The sequence below is a fragment of the Drosophila nasuta genome, chromosome X, assembly GCF_023558535.2.
Source record: "Drosophila nasuta strain 15112-1781.00 chromosome X, ASM2355853v1, whole genome shotgun sequence".
Classification (NCBI taxonomy): Eukaryota; Metazoa; Arthropoda; class Insecta; order Diptera; family Drosophilidae; genus Drosophila; species Drosophila nasuta.
Window position 1 is genome coordinate 20,323,945 of NC_083459.1, and position 16,186 is coordinate 20,340,130.

At 37.3% G+C, this 16,186-nt stretch overlaps 2 protein-coding genes across 4 annotated transcripts; one reads left to right on the forward strand and one right to left on the reverse strand.

The window, feature by feature from the left end:
• Nucleotides 1–408: 408 nt before the first annotated feature.
• On the forward strand, nucleotides 409–3,504 carry LOC132796197 (synembryn). The gene is made up of 2 exons (XM_060807277.1): nucleotides 409–631; nucleotides 773–3,504. The coding sequence occupies exons 1-2, from the start codon at nucleotides 551–553 to the stop codon at nucleotides 2,444–2,446; spliced, it is 1,755 nt and encodes a 584-aa protein (XP_060663260.1). The 5' UTR covers nucleotides 409–550; the 3' UTR covers nucleotides 2,447–3,504.
• Nucleotides 3,505–5,860: 2,356 nt separating this feature from the next.
• On the reverse strand, nucleotides 5,861–15,405 carry LOC132796203 (extracellular signal-regulated kinase 7). Of its 3 annotated transcripts, XM_060807287.1 has the most exons (10): nucleotides 14,905–15,405; nucleotides 14,728–14,826; nucleotides 14,585–14,669; nucleotides 11,849–12,320; nucleotides 11,588–11,778; nucleotides 10,623–10,829; nucleotides 10,402–10,563; nucleotides 10,220–10,316; nucleotides 9,373–9,839; nucleotides 5,861–7,575 (listed from the first exon to the last, which is right to left on the reverse strand). In XM_060807287.1, the coding sequence occupies exons 4-10, from the start codon at nucleotides 11,930–11,932 to the stop codon at nucleotides 5,976–5,978; spliced, it is 2,808 nt and encodes a 935-aa protein (XP_060663270.1). In that variant the 5' UTR covers nucleotides 11,933–12,320; nucleotides 14,585–14,669; nucleotides 14,728–14,826; nucleotides 14,905–15,405; the 3' UTR covers nucleotides 5,861–5,975. The 3 variants fall into 3 exon arrangements, with proteins under 3 accessions (XP_060663270.1, XP_060663269.1, XP_060663268.1); XM_060807286.1 differs by having other exon boundaries at nucleotides 14,585–14,849; XM_060807285.1 differs by having other exon boundaries at nucleotides 14,585–15,405.
• Between the last annotated feature and the right edge of the window lie 781 nt (nucleotides 15,406–16,186).

The following is a 16,186-nucleotide window of genomic DNA, read 5'->3' on the forward strand; positions in this document are numbered from 1 at the left end:
TTATTTTCTACAATCATATATTTATATTTTTACACAATCAAAACAAAACATACACTACGCATAAATTGTATACACTGAATATGTATTTTTTGTAATAAAATGTATTCTTTGTTTAAAACGTTGCAACGAACGAATTGCAGCGAACAACATGAAAATCAAAGTGTAACGTCTTCTTTTCTTTACTGATAACAAAATAGTTATCGATAACAGTTTTGGTATTTTTTTTGCGCAGGGATTTGTATTAAATCCTACTAGTTGTGAAAATGCAAAAATGAACTGCACCCATTGACTGTGTATAATTTTGCTTCCAAGATGGAGGCCACAACAATACGGTACATTTGATATGTGACCAGCGGTGCAGACGAGGCGGTCACACTGCAAAGCATTTGGTATTCTGCGTGTCTAGTATATTTTTGTTTGCACTTCTTGCGCCCGCAGAAAGTATTGACATCGGAATCGGGAGCACAACAATTCAATTAAAATTCAAATCCCAATTAGCAATCATTGTTCGACTGACGAAGAGCTTCTCACAACAATCAGAGTTGGCATCATGGATGCGGAGCAGTTGAAACGGCTTGAGAACAAGGAAACCGCCTACATTGCCGACATCCTAAGCGAATTCAATACAAAGGTATGTACGCTGTGAAGAAAAAAAAAAGAGCTGAAGAAAACCTACAAAACTCACTCACTCACACACACTTTCGTGACTAATAATTGATTGATTGATTGATGTGTTTCATTGTGTTTATGCGGGTGTGTGTGGGTGTGGCAGAATGCAAATCTGCTGGTCTTTGACAGCTTCCATGCGAACAACCAATGGTACGCTCTCTGGCTGGCCATATTCGGCATACTGGACGATGCAACACTTGCCGCACTCCACACACAATGCCTCAACACGGTGCGCATCCTGACGCGCGATGAATTCAGTCTGGAGACGCATTTCATCGAACCCGATGTGAACACACTGCTCAGCCTGGCCCGTCTCGATGGCAGCGGCGATGACCAGGACTTGGATCTGTCACAGCTGGCGGAGCCCCAAGCTGCCATTATGACCGAGACGCTCAAGTGTTTGTGCAACTTGGTCTATCAGAATGAACAATGTCGGCGTCAATGCCTGCGACAACATGCACTCGATTCGGTGGTTAAACGCCTGGGGAATGTCTCCACGATGCATAGCTATCCCAGCACCTTGGAGTACCATGACATGAAGCTATTGTTTCTGCTCACCGCACTGGATCCGTCGGCACGAACCCGTCTACAAATCGATCTCAATGGCATGACCTATATGACCAAGTGGTTGGATGATAAGTTGACCGATGGGACAACGACAACAACGACGACGACGACGACGTGTTTCACCGATGAGCAGCTCAACACTATCATCGAGCTGCTCAAGGTGATGTTCACGGTGACGAGCACGCCGGATAAGAGTCCCAACGAGAGCGAAATCCAAAGTCTGCACTTGACCGGTGTGCTGCGTGAGCTTTTGTTGCGCTTCGGCAGTCTGGCCACTGAGCGGGAACGTGCTGTGGTCACGCATGCCATCAATTTGCTGACAAACATCACGAGCAGCTGCCTCGTCGAGTTGACCGTTAAGTGCAGCAATGCCGAAACGGAGACGGAACAGGCAACGGCGGAGACGGAGACGGATGTGCCACAACCAGCTGAAGGTGCAGAGGCTGCTTCGGCTGCTCCTGCTCCTGTTGCACAGTCCACGCTCAAGTGTTGTGCCCAATGCTATGAGCGACGCAATGTGCGCGGTTTGGGCGTGTTGTTGGACTTCCTGCGCGCCGGTCTAAATCAGAAGGATAATCAAGCGAGCTCCGCGGAACTGTTGTCGCCGGTACTCACGGTGCTGGTGAAATGTGCGCGCAGCGATCGCGTGATGCGGCATTATTTGAGGCAAGAGATCTTGCCACCGCTGAAGGATGTCAGCCAACGACCGGAGATTGGCAATGAGCTGCGCAATCATCTATGCCGATTCCTCACGCTGCCCGCCATGATATTGCGTGATCTGTCCGCCGAACTGTTGTTTGTCCTGTGCAAAGAGGATGTGGGACGCATGATCAAGTATACGGGGTACGGAAATGCAGCCGGATTGTTTGCGAAACGCGGCGTCTTGGATTGTCGACGCATCGAGACAACGGAATACTCGTCGGATAGCGAGGACAGCGACACCGAGGAGTACAAACAGCAACAGCAGAGCTTCAATCCGGTGCTCGGTTGTGTTGAGCAACCGAAACGAAATCCCCTCGAAGGCATGTCCGAGGAGCAAAAGGAGTACGAGGCACTGCAGTTGGTCAATCTGTTGGATAAACTGCACCAGGATGGCATCGTGCAGCCGGCGCTTATCGATAAGGATGGCAAGGCTCAACCCGTGGGACACATCCTCCAGCTGCGAGATGGTCTGCCGCAACAGCAATTGGATCAGAAGCGCAAATCTTAAACAAGTCAGGGGAAATATCGGATAATAGGAATCGCATCGATCAAAAAAGAAAAACGTAATGTTCAAAATGCAAAACAATCGTTTGGGGTCTTCCTTGCAACAACAACAACAACAAAAACAAACAGAAAAACAACCTTTTTTATACAGAACCGCAAACGGGAAATCGTCTTGTTTTTATTTTATTTCTTTCGATCTAATAGAACAATTGATCTAAGTTGTGTGTGTATTAAGTACTTAGTGCATATAATTCCATTATACAAATATCTAGTTAGAGAATGCGAAAACACAAGTCGTTAGCTTTCAAACTTAAATTTATTGTCGTACTCGGAGAAATACATTTGTTGTCATTGTCATTGTCAACCTTAACGCTTAAGCTCAACCAAAAAAAAACCAAAAGAAATTTCAGAAATTCAATATACGAATGAATAAGAAACAACAAAAAAATTAAAGAAAATACCCTTGCAGAGTGAATCTAATAATAATTATTAAATATAAGAGATACATTTGTGAAACAAAGATCATTTCTAGTAGTGAATAATTTTCGGGGCAAATCGGGAGTCTTCGAACAACCAAATATTGCTAGTGGCAACCACTTACAGCAAAAAGTTGAATACAAATAAAAAATATGAAACTCCCACAACAACTTCTGATTAATAAGCATAAAACCCTCTGCTGGGGTACAAAAAAAAATTGTATTTGTGTTTGTGTTATTCAAATTATGATTTGTATTATTATTATTTATTCTCGAGTATTATGATTAAACCATTTTCAATGTTTTTTGTTTTTATTTGAAGCATACCATTAACTCCTACTTATATAGAGCTTTATTGTGTTCAATCTTGATAGTCAATGGGCTGCTGTTAAAGTTGCCCGTCGAATTGCAATTAACGGTAGTTTTACACTTGTCTTATGTCGTATGCATAGAATTAAATATACATCTAATACTATATAAATGGGTCTACTATATACAGAAACACGAACATATATGTATGTATGTACTTTCAGTTGTTGGAACTCTATATACTATATATGCTTAATAAAAAGTCTCAGCGAACATCTTGCAAGATAATCCAGTTTTATTTATGATGATATTAACAGTTTCTACAGTAAGTATGTATATATATATATATATATAACAAAAATTATTTATTTTATAATTCTTCATTAGTAGCAAATTAGTTACTTTAAATTCTTTCGCTTTACTATATTAATAGGGAAAATATATTTATGAATTAGATAATTCCTCAAAAATTAAAAAGATTTTTATAGCTACAACAACTCTATGTCTCAGCCCCTATACAAAATAGAGATCGAAATTCTTGGAAAATTTAAAAGAGAATGTAAATTTCAGTAAGCATAATAATCGAAGGCGCTCTAAACACTTACATAACTAATCTTTCTATTTAAGAAAAGCAGTATAAAAACTACACTCAGCTTAAACTCAAGCTTAAAGTGCTCAAGAGTCAATGACAAAGCGAAAGAGAGAGAACGCTACACCAACGGCGAGTGAGAATCCTACAATACCAAGGCGACCATGAAAGCTTTAACTCAAAACAATTGTAAAATCTTACATTACATAAGTATGTTAATAAATATGTATTTGTAATTACTCACCCTCACTTAATTGCAGACACATCGTAGGTTAAGAACACTTTCAATAAACACATATAATCACAAAAAAAAAACTCAAAAAATTTTAGACATAAACACAAAAAAAAGAAAATAAAAACTCACAAATTAATATAAGGCACTTATAAACACAAAAAAAAACAAATTATAAGACTGATTCTTATACACCTCTAAACACCAAATAGCAAAAAAAAAAGCACACACACCGGCTCTTATATTTTCATTTGACTTCTTTGCAGTCATGTAAAGCAAAGACGGATTTAGAATGCGCGGCTCACTAACAACAACAAAATTACGCACTTGCAGCAGCAGCTTAATGTGAGAGCGAGACGAAAAAACAGCGCGTCATTTTTTGCACTTTCACGAAAAAAAAAATTCGAAGAAAAAAAATGCGCTTCAACTTGAGCCAACACACATGTAACCGAATAATAAATGTTAATTGGTAAATTTTAAAGAACTTGCAAAAAAAAACACACTTAACACCACACATAATAAAAAAAATTGATTTGTGTTAATTCACATACATTTTTGAATATTATTAACAATACAAAAACCGAACTGTTGTCTCGGACACTTAGTGCAAAACTGAGCCCCAAAAATTACCCAATGCCATCGTTGGGACATTTTTGACCATTGGAAAGGATTTTTTGCTCTCCGTTTCGCCGCGATCTAAACAACCGTTACGTGAGCGCCACTCACAGCTTAAGCTTGCATATGCATGTTTGTAAGGGGATTCGAAGAACGAATGGAAAAGCACATACAATTTACAAGGTAACGTATGTATGTACACATATATATACATACATACATATTCAAAATGTCCCATAATGAGGTACATTTGCGCAGTCGGAAATCGAATTGCAAATCAAGCTTTGTGTGTGAGCGAGTGGACACTAGTCGGTTGTCGAAGCAGGTGATGCTGATCGTGTTTATCTCACACAACACGCGCTTACCTATGGATGATAGTTGTTGTTGGTGTGTTTGCATTGGAATTTTTGGGGGTGTTTGTTTGTTGGTTTTTGGGTATTTCTAGAAATAACGGAATATCTGACTGAATTAGGCCATTAAAAGAGAGCAAATAATGTATTAATAAAGAAACTTTATATTTAAATTATTATTTAGTTTGTAATTTTTATTATTGGTTAATTTATTATTAATATTTGTACATGCATAAATATTTACGTTGCGAATTAATTGAAATGAATAAAGAAAATGTAAGCAAGTCTCTCCTCAAGTCATTAAAATTTACATTCAACTAGGAAGCTCTTACTTTTAACTATCTACACTTTATTTTTTATACTATATTTATCTTTAAATTGTTGGAAACTTTCAACTCTTGAACACTTGGAAATACAATTATAATTGATTATTTATTTATTTATTTATTTTCGCTTATCAAAAAAGTAAAAAATCTTGAAGTTTGTTAAATTTATTTTCTTAAATCATTAAATTAGGTAAAAGCTGGTCTAGTTTTAACTGCCTTTTTGTATCTTGTATAATTGAGAATCTAATTTAACGATCACGACTATTTATTAAGATTTATTTGATTCTTCCATTCTCTCAAATATTTTTATTTATTTTTATCTTAGAGCAAAGTAAGATACCTTAAGACATATTTTATCTGCATACGTATATATGGTCTATCTCTTGTGAGAATAAAAAAAAAAATCCTGGCTTAGCAAATTTTCTTAGGTCCTCTTTCGATAGTAATTATCGATCGAACTTTTTGGTCTAGCTAATTACATATTTTCAAGAAGCTATGGCACATTATAAGTAGTATATACAGCTATATAATTATTTTTGAGGCCACCAATGAAACTTATTTTATTTTTGTTACTATTTTTGTGTTTCTTAAAACATGTTGTTCGGTAATTGTTTAACATATGCTTAAATCAAATTGTTACTTGCGGCAAATGTGAGCCGACTCATCAAAGTTGGCCATCTCAAAGTCCTTATAGAAATTCGCCTCCTGAATACGAATACGTTCATAAGGTTGTTGTTGGTGTTGTTGGACTCGATTGTGGGCGGAAACTTCGGATTTGTTCTCTGGGAAATAGCAGGAATAAATGTTGTTGCTGGCCACTATCGGTTGTCGATTCCTCTGCGCTCTCGAATTGTTCAGCGTACTGTCGACACGATCGATAAAAGTCTTCAGAGCGTCGTTCACCATGCTGTTGGGCAATGTTTCTGGCGTGGATTGGGATTGAGTTGCTGCTGTTGTTGTTGTTGCTGATGCTGTTGTTGGCAACAGCTGAGCATGACGACTGCTCACCTTGTAGACATTACTCAGATTGGGCAACTCATAGGCATTGGCATTGTTATCGTCGCGAGCGAGAAACTCACGCAATTGCAGCTGCTTCTGACGATCGCGCTCCAGCTTCAGATGACCGAGATTCAATTGGTTCTGATCACGCTTCAGCGTTGCCTGCAATGTCAATTCGTTGGTTGTCTGAGCCATCCCAGCCAGCGGCGATGATGTTGTCGATGCGGATGATGTGGAGTGCAGCAGTTGCTCGACATGATGACGCACCGATTGTTCGTGCAACAGCTGCTCATTGTCCTGGACATAGTGAAACAGCTGCTGCTTACACTTGGCCATGTCCTCCTCCATGCGACTCAGTCGCGATTTGTAGCACACAAATGCCGCCGAACCGTGCAACACTTTCGGTTCCTCTTGCACCGACTCCTTGGGCGTGTAATAAGTGTCGCCATCTGTGCTATGCTTGCGATGTCCCTTTCGCGACTGCTTCTTCTTCTCCTTCTCCTCTTGCTCAAGGATCTTGTGACGTTTCTGCTGCAGCTCATGATGCTCGATCTTGAGACGTTCGATGGCCAGCGCCAAGTCGACAGTCTTATGATCGGTGAGCAGTGGTTGCTCCTGCAATTGTGCTTTGACTTCCTGCTTGGCACGTGGTTGTTGCTTCAATTGCAGCTGCTGCTGCTGTTGCTGTTGCTGCTGTTCTTCCTTGGGCTTCGTTTGACGTCGCTCCTTGCAATCTTTGCGCAACTTGCGGACGCGTGTACGCAACTGCGTTGTGGCTGCTGTTGTGTCCACCTCAGGAGCAGTCACTGGCATCGGCAGCGGTCCAGGCACCGGCACAGGTTCGTTCCAGCGTCGCTGCTGTTGTTGTTGTTGCCCTGGACTTGGTTGCAACTTTGGTTGTGCGGCTACAACTGTTGATTGCCAAAGTCCGCCGCTTACAGTTCGCGGCGCTGTTGCCACAACAGCGGCAAGTTCGCGACGCAAAGCTCCCGATCCGGCTTCTGCATTGAAACAGCTGCCAGGACGTGTCGCTTGATGTGGTTGCTGTTGTTGTGGTTGTGGTTGCTGTGGCTGTTGTTGAGATTGCTGTTGTGGTTGCTGTTGTTGATTGTTCTCGCTGCTTTGTGGAGCGCGTTTATCACGATGCTGTTGCTGTTGCTGCTGCTTTCGCTGATCTTCCACCCAGGACTTGGTGAAAACGCTGCTGCTGGCATCGTTTAAATTACTTCCGGTTTGTCTATGGGAAGGGGAGTGAAGTTGAAGGGAGTAGTGGGAGTTGGATGAGCAGCTCTCTAGCGTAGGCAGTTTCTTTTTTTTATGTTTTTGCTTATAACTATCATTTAATACGATTCTCTTATTGTCCTGCTAAAAGCTAATGATTTCAATAATATTTGTTCTATATTAAACTACATTTAAATATTATCCTAACTAACTAATTTTCCCTTATCTGAACTGCAAATCATAAATCTAGAACTGCTGATTTTTAATTTAAATTTTATAGTCATTTTTCTTTTATGGTTTCAATAATATATATTTTAAATAGAAACCAAACGTAAATCTAGAATTGTTGCTTTAAACTTTTTTTTTTAATTTCTTGCTTAAATCCTAGATGAAGGAAGTATCTGTTTCTATGTTTTTGTAAATATTATATTTCAAAACAAAACCCTAGCTGTGTTTCTTAAATTAACTATTAAGTTGCATAAACTTTGACTTTTCTGGCAATCTTGAAATACATTTCAAAATTAACGCTATTTATTCAGCACATTACTAATTGAGAGTTGCCAGATTGAAGAAAAACTGCTGAAAATGTTACCCAATATTAAAAAAAGTGCTGCCAAGCTTATAAAAAAATAGTGTAGCATACTTTTTTGTTCTATTCAAATCACAATACAAAAGTGTAGATTTCTGCTATGAATGAATTTCTTCTATTCTAGTCACAATAATTTGTTATTGTGTAGCTCATTGCTATGATTGTAAAGATTACAAATGTTACCCAGCAAAATACAGTCAAACTTCAGAATCGGCAACTTAAATGTTTTGTATAAAAATAAAAATAGTGTAGTCTACCTTTTAGAACCTCATCTCAAAAAGAAGTGTAGCCTAAAACTGCTATGAATATGTAAAGGATAAAAATGTTACCCATCAAAACTGTTCTGTATAAAAATAAAACATAGTGTCAGCCTACCTTTTATAACCTCATCTCAATAAAAAGCCATCGTGATCGATATAATTGTTACCCATTATTAAAAAAAAGTGCTGCCTATCTATTACAAAATATTGTAGCATACTTTTTTGCAGCTTTTGTGTAGCTTATTGCTAAACAAATAACCCATGAAAATGCTGTCAATCCTCAGCAGCTTAACTGTTCTGTATAAAAATAAAAACTAGAGTCTGCCTACCTTTTATAACCTCATCTCAATAAAAAGTGATCGTGATCGATAAAAATGTTACCCATTATTAAAAAAAAGTGCTGCCAAACTTAATCGATAGCTTAAAAGCTTGTTACCCATATTAATTAATAAAGTATTATGTTATACTATAAAAAGTCTATTCTATTGCTCCGATTGCTAACGACGCGCACAATTTAAACGGCGATGCAGCGAGCGAGGATTTCGCTCATGATGCTGGACTTCGTTGGCTTCCAGACCATTGCTGGAGACAGTCGAGGAGTCTATTGAAGCTGATGTGGATGTGGAAGTTGAGTTGGAAGTAGATGTCGATGTCGAAGTCGAAGTCGATGTGGATGTTGTTAATTTGCTGACGCGTTGTTGGTGTTGTAGATCTGCATGTTGCTTTAAGTTTGCTGATGTTGTCGATGTCTTTGTCTTGGTTGCAGTTGTAGTTGCAGTTGTGGCCGCCATCGTCGCTGTGGATGACGGCGATCGCCTATGCTACGAGCGACGAGATCTGCAAAATCGAGCGAGCAGCTAGAGAAGCCTCTCTCTACCACCCAACCTAACCTCCACCCTCAACCCTAGCATCATAACAAAAAAAAACGAACTAAACCATAACTAAATTTGTCAACATAACTCACTTTGATTTCGATATCGATCGCATGGGTCGTGTGGTGATCAAATCTGAGGCACTTGTTGGCGTTGCCACCTGTGAAGCAGCTTCCTTGTGACGCGCACTTGATCGTATCTCGGGAGCAATCATCTCGTACAATGTGGTGCGATAGTCGTTGATGCCGTAGCGCACATCATCGTCCAGCGGCGGCTTGATGTCGGTGCGCATATCCATGTTCGCAGACGCGGTGCGAAAGCGATGCACATACGAGTGGCCAATGGCCTCCTTGGCCGTTAGACGTCCATCGGGATCGAGGACCAGCAGCGATTTGACCAGCGACATTGCATCGTCACAACAATTGCGCAGCATTTCGTCCAACGAATAGCGTCGATCACGCACTATCTTTTTGCTTAGCAGCACGGATCCGAAGCTGGAGCCGATCGATTCGATATCTCGATCTGTAACATCCGGCAGTGCGTTCACAATCTTTTCGATCTGCAAGGAAAATCGAAAATAAATCACATCGATTAAATATGAAAATACTATAGGAGCTTCCATTAACCATCGAGAAATATACTATCGATATTTTTATGTTTTTTAAAAAAGAATGCATGAGAGCGCTTCATTCAAATTTGAAAATACTATCGAAACTTCCAATTAACATCAAGCTACTATCGATAAATCTATCAATACATCTTAATGTTTATTGAAAAACATTTATTAGTGATCGATAAATTTTAAAATTCAACTTAATGCAAACTTTAAATAGAATAGCATTTTCAAATTTAATGAGAGCGTTTCATTCAAGTTTGAAAAGTTTGCATTAGGTTTTTCAAATTTATCGATCACTCATTAATATAAGCTTTGATTGATACCTGATTGATGGTGCTGGTACCCTGAAAGAGCGGCTTCTGGCGTATCATCTCGCCCAGTATGCAACCCAGACTCCACATATCAATGCCCTTTGTATATCTTTATAGTTCATAATAAGAAAAAAGAGGACATAATAATGAAACCAGTTTGAACCAGTTTTTAATGGTATCTAATGGTAACTTACTTGCGACTGGCGACTAGAATTTCGGGTGCACGATACCAGCGTGTCGCCACATAATCCGTGAGCATTGCCTCGTTCTCCAGTTCGTCCTTGGAGTCATAAGCGGAATTGTTGCGTCGCTTGGGGCACAGAGTGCGTGCCAAACCAAAGTCCGCCACCTTAAGTCTAATACATTGACATTTGTATATCAATTTATCGATAGGCACATAGAGATGTGAGCTCACCTGCACTTGCTATCGATCAGTATATTGCTGGGCTTAAGATCCCTGTGTATAACATTGCCCGAGTGCATGTATTTGATGGCATTGATCAGTTGATACATGACAAAACGTTTGTGTATGTCCTTGAGCACATCGCCCTTTTTGATCACATTGTGCAGATCACTGTCCATGAACTCAAACACCAAATAAAAATCTAAATTGTTGGCAGCCCTGTTGTTGAGATTGTTTTTGTAGAAAAGTTTTCAATTTACATTAGTGATAATATATTAAAATATAACTGAATTTTAGATAGCATACTGGAATATCAAGGTAATAGAATAAAATTTAAATTTTTGGAATTTTAATATAGTTAATCCACTCAATAGATTAGTTAATTCTGTTAAATTATATATTATTATGCAAAATTAAGTAAACAAAAATGTACTAAAAAGATATTAAAGTTAAAACACTTTTAATTTAAAAACAAGTTGGTGAATATTAGTTATTCATTAATGAAAAATAAACTTGAAGTATAATTTAAATTCAAATACCAAGAATTTTAACGTCTATAATATGAATGTTGAAAAACGGCGTCTCAAAAAAAAGCGTAAGTAAAAAAAAGAATATTATTACTATTATTATTATTATTTGTGAATATTAGTTATTCATTAATGAAAAACTTTATAAAAATATAACTTAAGTTCAAATACCAAGAAAGTGGTTAGTCATAATTAATAATCGAATAACGACGTCTATAATATGAATGCTATAAATGTAAAATGAATGTAAAAAAAATAATCTTATTATTATTTGTTAAAATTAGTTACATATTCATTAATGAAAGACTTAATTGAAGTATAACTTAAATTCAAATATCAAAAATTAGTCACAATTAATATTCGAAAAACTACTTCTATAATGTAGATGTTGAAAAACGGCGTCTCAAAAGAAGAAGCGTAAGTGAAAAAAGAAGATGGCTGCCAACTCACTTGAAAATGTCGAGCATGCGAATAATATTGGGATGATGGCGAAATGCGCGCAGAAAAACGACCTCGCGATAGGTTCGCTGTGCATCGGTCTCATCGCGAAACGCATCGTAGATCTTCTTCAATGCGACGGTGTCTTTTTTACGTTTGTCCGTTGCCTTCCACACGATGCCGTAGGCGCCTTTGCCCAAGCGCTAATAACGTGATTTGTTGTGTGTGCGATAACAAAATGTATCGATCATTCGATAACAAAAACAAACTTACCTTGCGCACTTCAAAATAACGCTCAACATTCTGGTCCAACTCATGAATGCGTCGCTCTTGTGCATTTGCCTGACGTTCCGCCATTAGCCTCTCCTTCTCCTTCTCCTTGTCCTTATCCTTTTCTCTCTCTTTCTCACGCTGCTTTTCACGCTCCCACTCCCGTTCCTTCTCCTTGGGCTTCTCTCTCTCTTTAGTTTTGTCTTTGATCAAATGCCGTTGCACCTGCTGTTGTTGCGGTTGTTGTCTCTCCGTCTCTTCGTCTTCTTGCTCTGTTGACGGCGGCTGCAGCTGCTGCTGCTGCTGCTGATGCCGTTGGATGCGACGAGCTTTTCGCTTTTCCACCTCCAGCTCTGGAATGGCAATGATGTTGTCAACAAATCCGGCAACCTTTTGCGCGTCGTGACGCCGCTTAACTTCGTTCTGAGCGGGCGCCAGTTTGTGGCCGCTCCAACACCTCGAATTGGTATGGCGCCTAAGGGATTTTTTTTTTGTTTTGTGAAGTTTGCGAAGCTTTTGCTGATTGTACTTGTCCACAAAAACAGCAACAACCACAACAAATGTGCGCTGTGGATGCAGTGTGTGCGTGTGTGCATACATATATTACATGTGTGTGTGTGTGTGTTTGAAAGGCCTCGCGTGAGAAGGCTGCGCTCGCAGCTCGCCGCTCTCTCTCTCGCTCACACTATCTGCTCTCATTTACATTCACATTCACATTCTGCTTCGCATTCGCATTCGCGCGCTCTTCATATGCAAACAGGGGCTCAAGTACTACACACATACAGCACACATTGTACACATGCTCTCAAATGGAGCGGCAACAATAACAATAACACAAATAATAAATACAAAAAAAAAAAGAAGAAAAGAAAAGCAACAACAAATAATCATGAAGCAATTTGATTGAAACTGAATTATTGTTAGATCGATCGAAAAGCGAAAGTGGGCGACAACAGCAGCAACAATAATGGACAGGAACTGAAACAGGAGCAGGGCAAATAATTTTGGCCTAGCAATGCCTACAACAAATGGACAAATGTAACCCAGGCCCGAAACCCAGAAGCCTCAAGTGCCCACGGCAACGTTATGAGCTCTTCTTCTTCTTCGTCGTCGTCTTGCTGTTGTTGTTGTTGTTATTGCTGCAATTGTCAGCCAGTGGCAACCCCAGAAAAAACAATCAAACAACGCCTCAAATGCCATCGACTCAACTCAACTCGACTCGACTCGATTCAACTCGACTCTTTGGCATGCAATCTACAATAAAGCAGACTGAATTTGTTTAACAATAAATATGCATAGAAAATGCCCATAAAAATCACATACACTCACACACACACACACACACACACACACTCCTTCATATGAGTTACACTATTCAGCTAAATTTGGATAATTATGTGCCGACAATTTTAGCACGAACTTTGTCCTATACTATTTTAATGAGTTCTATTCTTTTCCCTTTTAATCATATTGAAAACCTCATTCTGAATATTAAATTTAGTTTACCTTTCAAGAAATAAATGAGACTAGAGATCTTAAAATGGAAAATTTTTTAGGATTGAGGTTGTTTTTTAATATTAGTAACACTTTGTTTTTTTTTATTATTACATGTAGTTGACCTTATATGAATTGCTAGCATACGAGGTAAAATACAATAAAAAATAATTTAGGGATTAGCTTGCTTACAGTTCAAACAATTTAATGTCAAGGATTTTTTGGAAATTTAAAATATTTTAACTAATCATTAAGGATTGTTTGATCTATGCATAATTATGTGTAATTTGTGTTGTATTATAATTGTTTAAATAAGCCTAACATTATTTTTTTAATAGTCGATGGTTTTAGAACAATTCCAAAGTCCATAAAAAACTTTATAGTCTCATTTAAAACCACATTTTCTTAGCTTTTTTTAAATATTGTCATATAAATCTAATTAATTCGATTAAATATATATGTATATTAAATATATATGTACACTCTTAAATTAATTATTTTGTTTTTTTTTTAAATGACTATTCCTATATTTCAATCAATTCAATTTAGATCTAATAAATAAAAAAAAAATGTAAAATTTCCCTTTATGAATCTATTTATTATAGTAGAAAATAGAAAAACAGAAAAAGTATAAAACTTATCCGTTTGTTTTTTTACTGTAAACATCTATAAGTTTTAGTGAGACATATTCCTCTATGGCTAATAAGTTCTGAAGAAACTAGAGACGTTATCGTGCATATCTTTTAACTAACTAAAATGTGGAAATACCTTCAAAATTTCTTTCAAATTGATGCAATAGATATTAAACTCAAGTATTGAAAATATGTATTTGCTTAATGGAAGCTCACTTTGTTATTACTATTAGTATATAATGTAAATACATATATCTTTTATGGGATCTGACTAAAATCTAATAAAAATGAAAAATATGTTTAAAATTTCTTTCAAATTGATGCATTAGATCTTTAACTGAAGTATTGAAAATATTTGCTTATATATATATATATATATATCTTTTATGATTTTAGTAAAATCTGATAAAAAGGGGAAAATATGTTTAAAATTTCTTTCAAATTATGTATTAGATCGTAAACTGAAGTATTGAAAATATTTAGCGGACTTCATAATTTCTTTTACTAGTATTTCGTGCAGTGTAGTGTAATCGTGGCATGAATAGGTGGGATTAGGAAAAGGAAATTGGGCGAAGCTACTTGAAAATCAAGTGGCAATATGCATGTCACTTACCTGCCTGACTCGACTCTGAAGGATTGGGGCCAGTTGCAGCTTTGGCCAGGTAACGGGGTTGAGGACACTCTTTATTTGACTTGAGCTATGGATGATGTATGGATGGCACATATATGAACTGACTGACTGAACATCCAACTTACAATTTCTATATATATATATATATATGGATATAGACCAGTAAAAACACACACATTCACACACTCAACAAACAAAAAAATGGAAAAGAAAACTTCTTAAAACTTAAACACGAATCCAAATTGAACTGCAATTATAGTAGAGAGTATTTGTAGATTCCAAAATAGATGCGATATCCATACATATATGATTATCCTTACGATCCGATTGAAAAGTTCACGAAATTTTGGAACAAATTCAAATGTAAAATGCACAAAATTGATGCGGATATTGTTCGCTTGATCAGAGTTCTCTTTTAGTCCTTCACATATCAGTTCACAATCACATCGGAATCGGATTTAAAATCGGAAACGTAAAACGAGGCTTCGAGTTGCTGCGGCGACTTAAAAATTTGAAAACGATTTTCCACTTCGAGAATTACGCGTTTTGAATTTGAGTACTTCACAGATCACAGACATCTAATCACATATATATATACATATATATACGGATACGATACATATATATATATAATATACACACATATATGTGAGGATGAGGGATACCGTTTTTTTTTGCGTTTTGAACTCGCGTTGTGATTTTTGTTGTCTTTTTGGTTAAGATGAAGAGATCAAAAGTTGAATACAAAAATTGTGTGTGTTTTTTTTTTTTAAGTTGTCGACTCGTGTAGAAGTTATACAAAATACTAGTAATGCCAAATGTCTACGACATTTCGATTGAAATAACGTGTCAAACACACACATCTTACGCTCAGGCTACTCGATTTCCAATTTCCAAATTTCCACCTTCATCTATCTACTCTCTATGAATACGTTTATCCTCCTTTCGTTCCGGTATTTTGTTAACGACATCGACACCGACAGCTGTAGAGCTGTACTGTAGTTTAGTCTGGTCTAGTCTCTCTCCAGTCTATTGCAGTTTAACTACTTTGTCTGTTATCGCTTTCGTGGTTATGGTTATGGGTTTATGGGCCTCTCTTCTATGCTGCCTTTTTCCCTCAGGACCTATCATTCACACTCGTCGCCGTAGCGACATATTAACAACCAAAGGCAGCTGTAAAGACTGTAAAAAATAACAAAAACTCATTTTGGGAAGTAGAAAATTGAAATTCAATTTTACACATAGTTGAGCATATTCTTTTTGATTATCAATTCTAAAATGGGATTATTATAAAAGAAAAGTATGTTGCATAAAAGAAGATTATAACTATAACTTTTAGAACTACAAAAATATTAAAAAAAAAGGATATAAAGAGATCATGAGATCCCAAAATGGGATTATTATGAAAGAAAATTTTTTGAATAAAAGAAGATTATAACTATTACTTTTAGAACTACAAAAATATTAAAGAAAATGCATATGAAAAGATCTTGAATTCTAAAACGGGATTATTATGAAAGAAAATTATGTTAAATAACAAAAGATTACGACATTTTTTTTTAGAAATAGAAAAATATTCGAGAA

Coding starts and splice junctions, on each gene's coding strand:
- LOC132796203 (XM_060807287.1), bottom strand. CDS start 11,932: ATGGCGGAACGTCAGGCAAATGCACAAGAGCGACGCATTCATGAGTTG. Junction 9,840..10,219: donor GTACCAGCACCATCAATCAG/GTATCAATCAAA, acceptor TTTTCCTTGCAG/ATCGAAAAGATTGTGAACGC. Junction 7,576..9,372: donor CGATCGATATCGAAATCAAA/GTGAGTTATGTT, acceptor CCCTTCCCATAG/ACAAACCGGAAGTAATTTAA.
- LOC132796197 (XM_060807277.1), top strand. CDS start 551: ATGGATGCGGAGCAGTTGAAACGGCTTGAGAACAAGGAAACCGCCTAC. Junction 632..772: donor TAAGCGAATTCAATACAAAG/GTATGTACGCTG, acceptor TGGGTGTGGCAG/AATGCAAATCTGCTGGTCTT.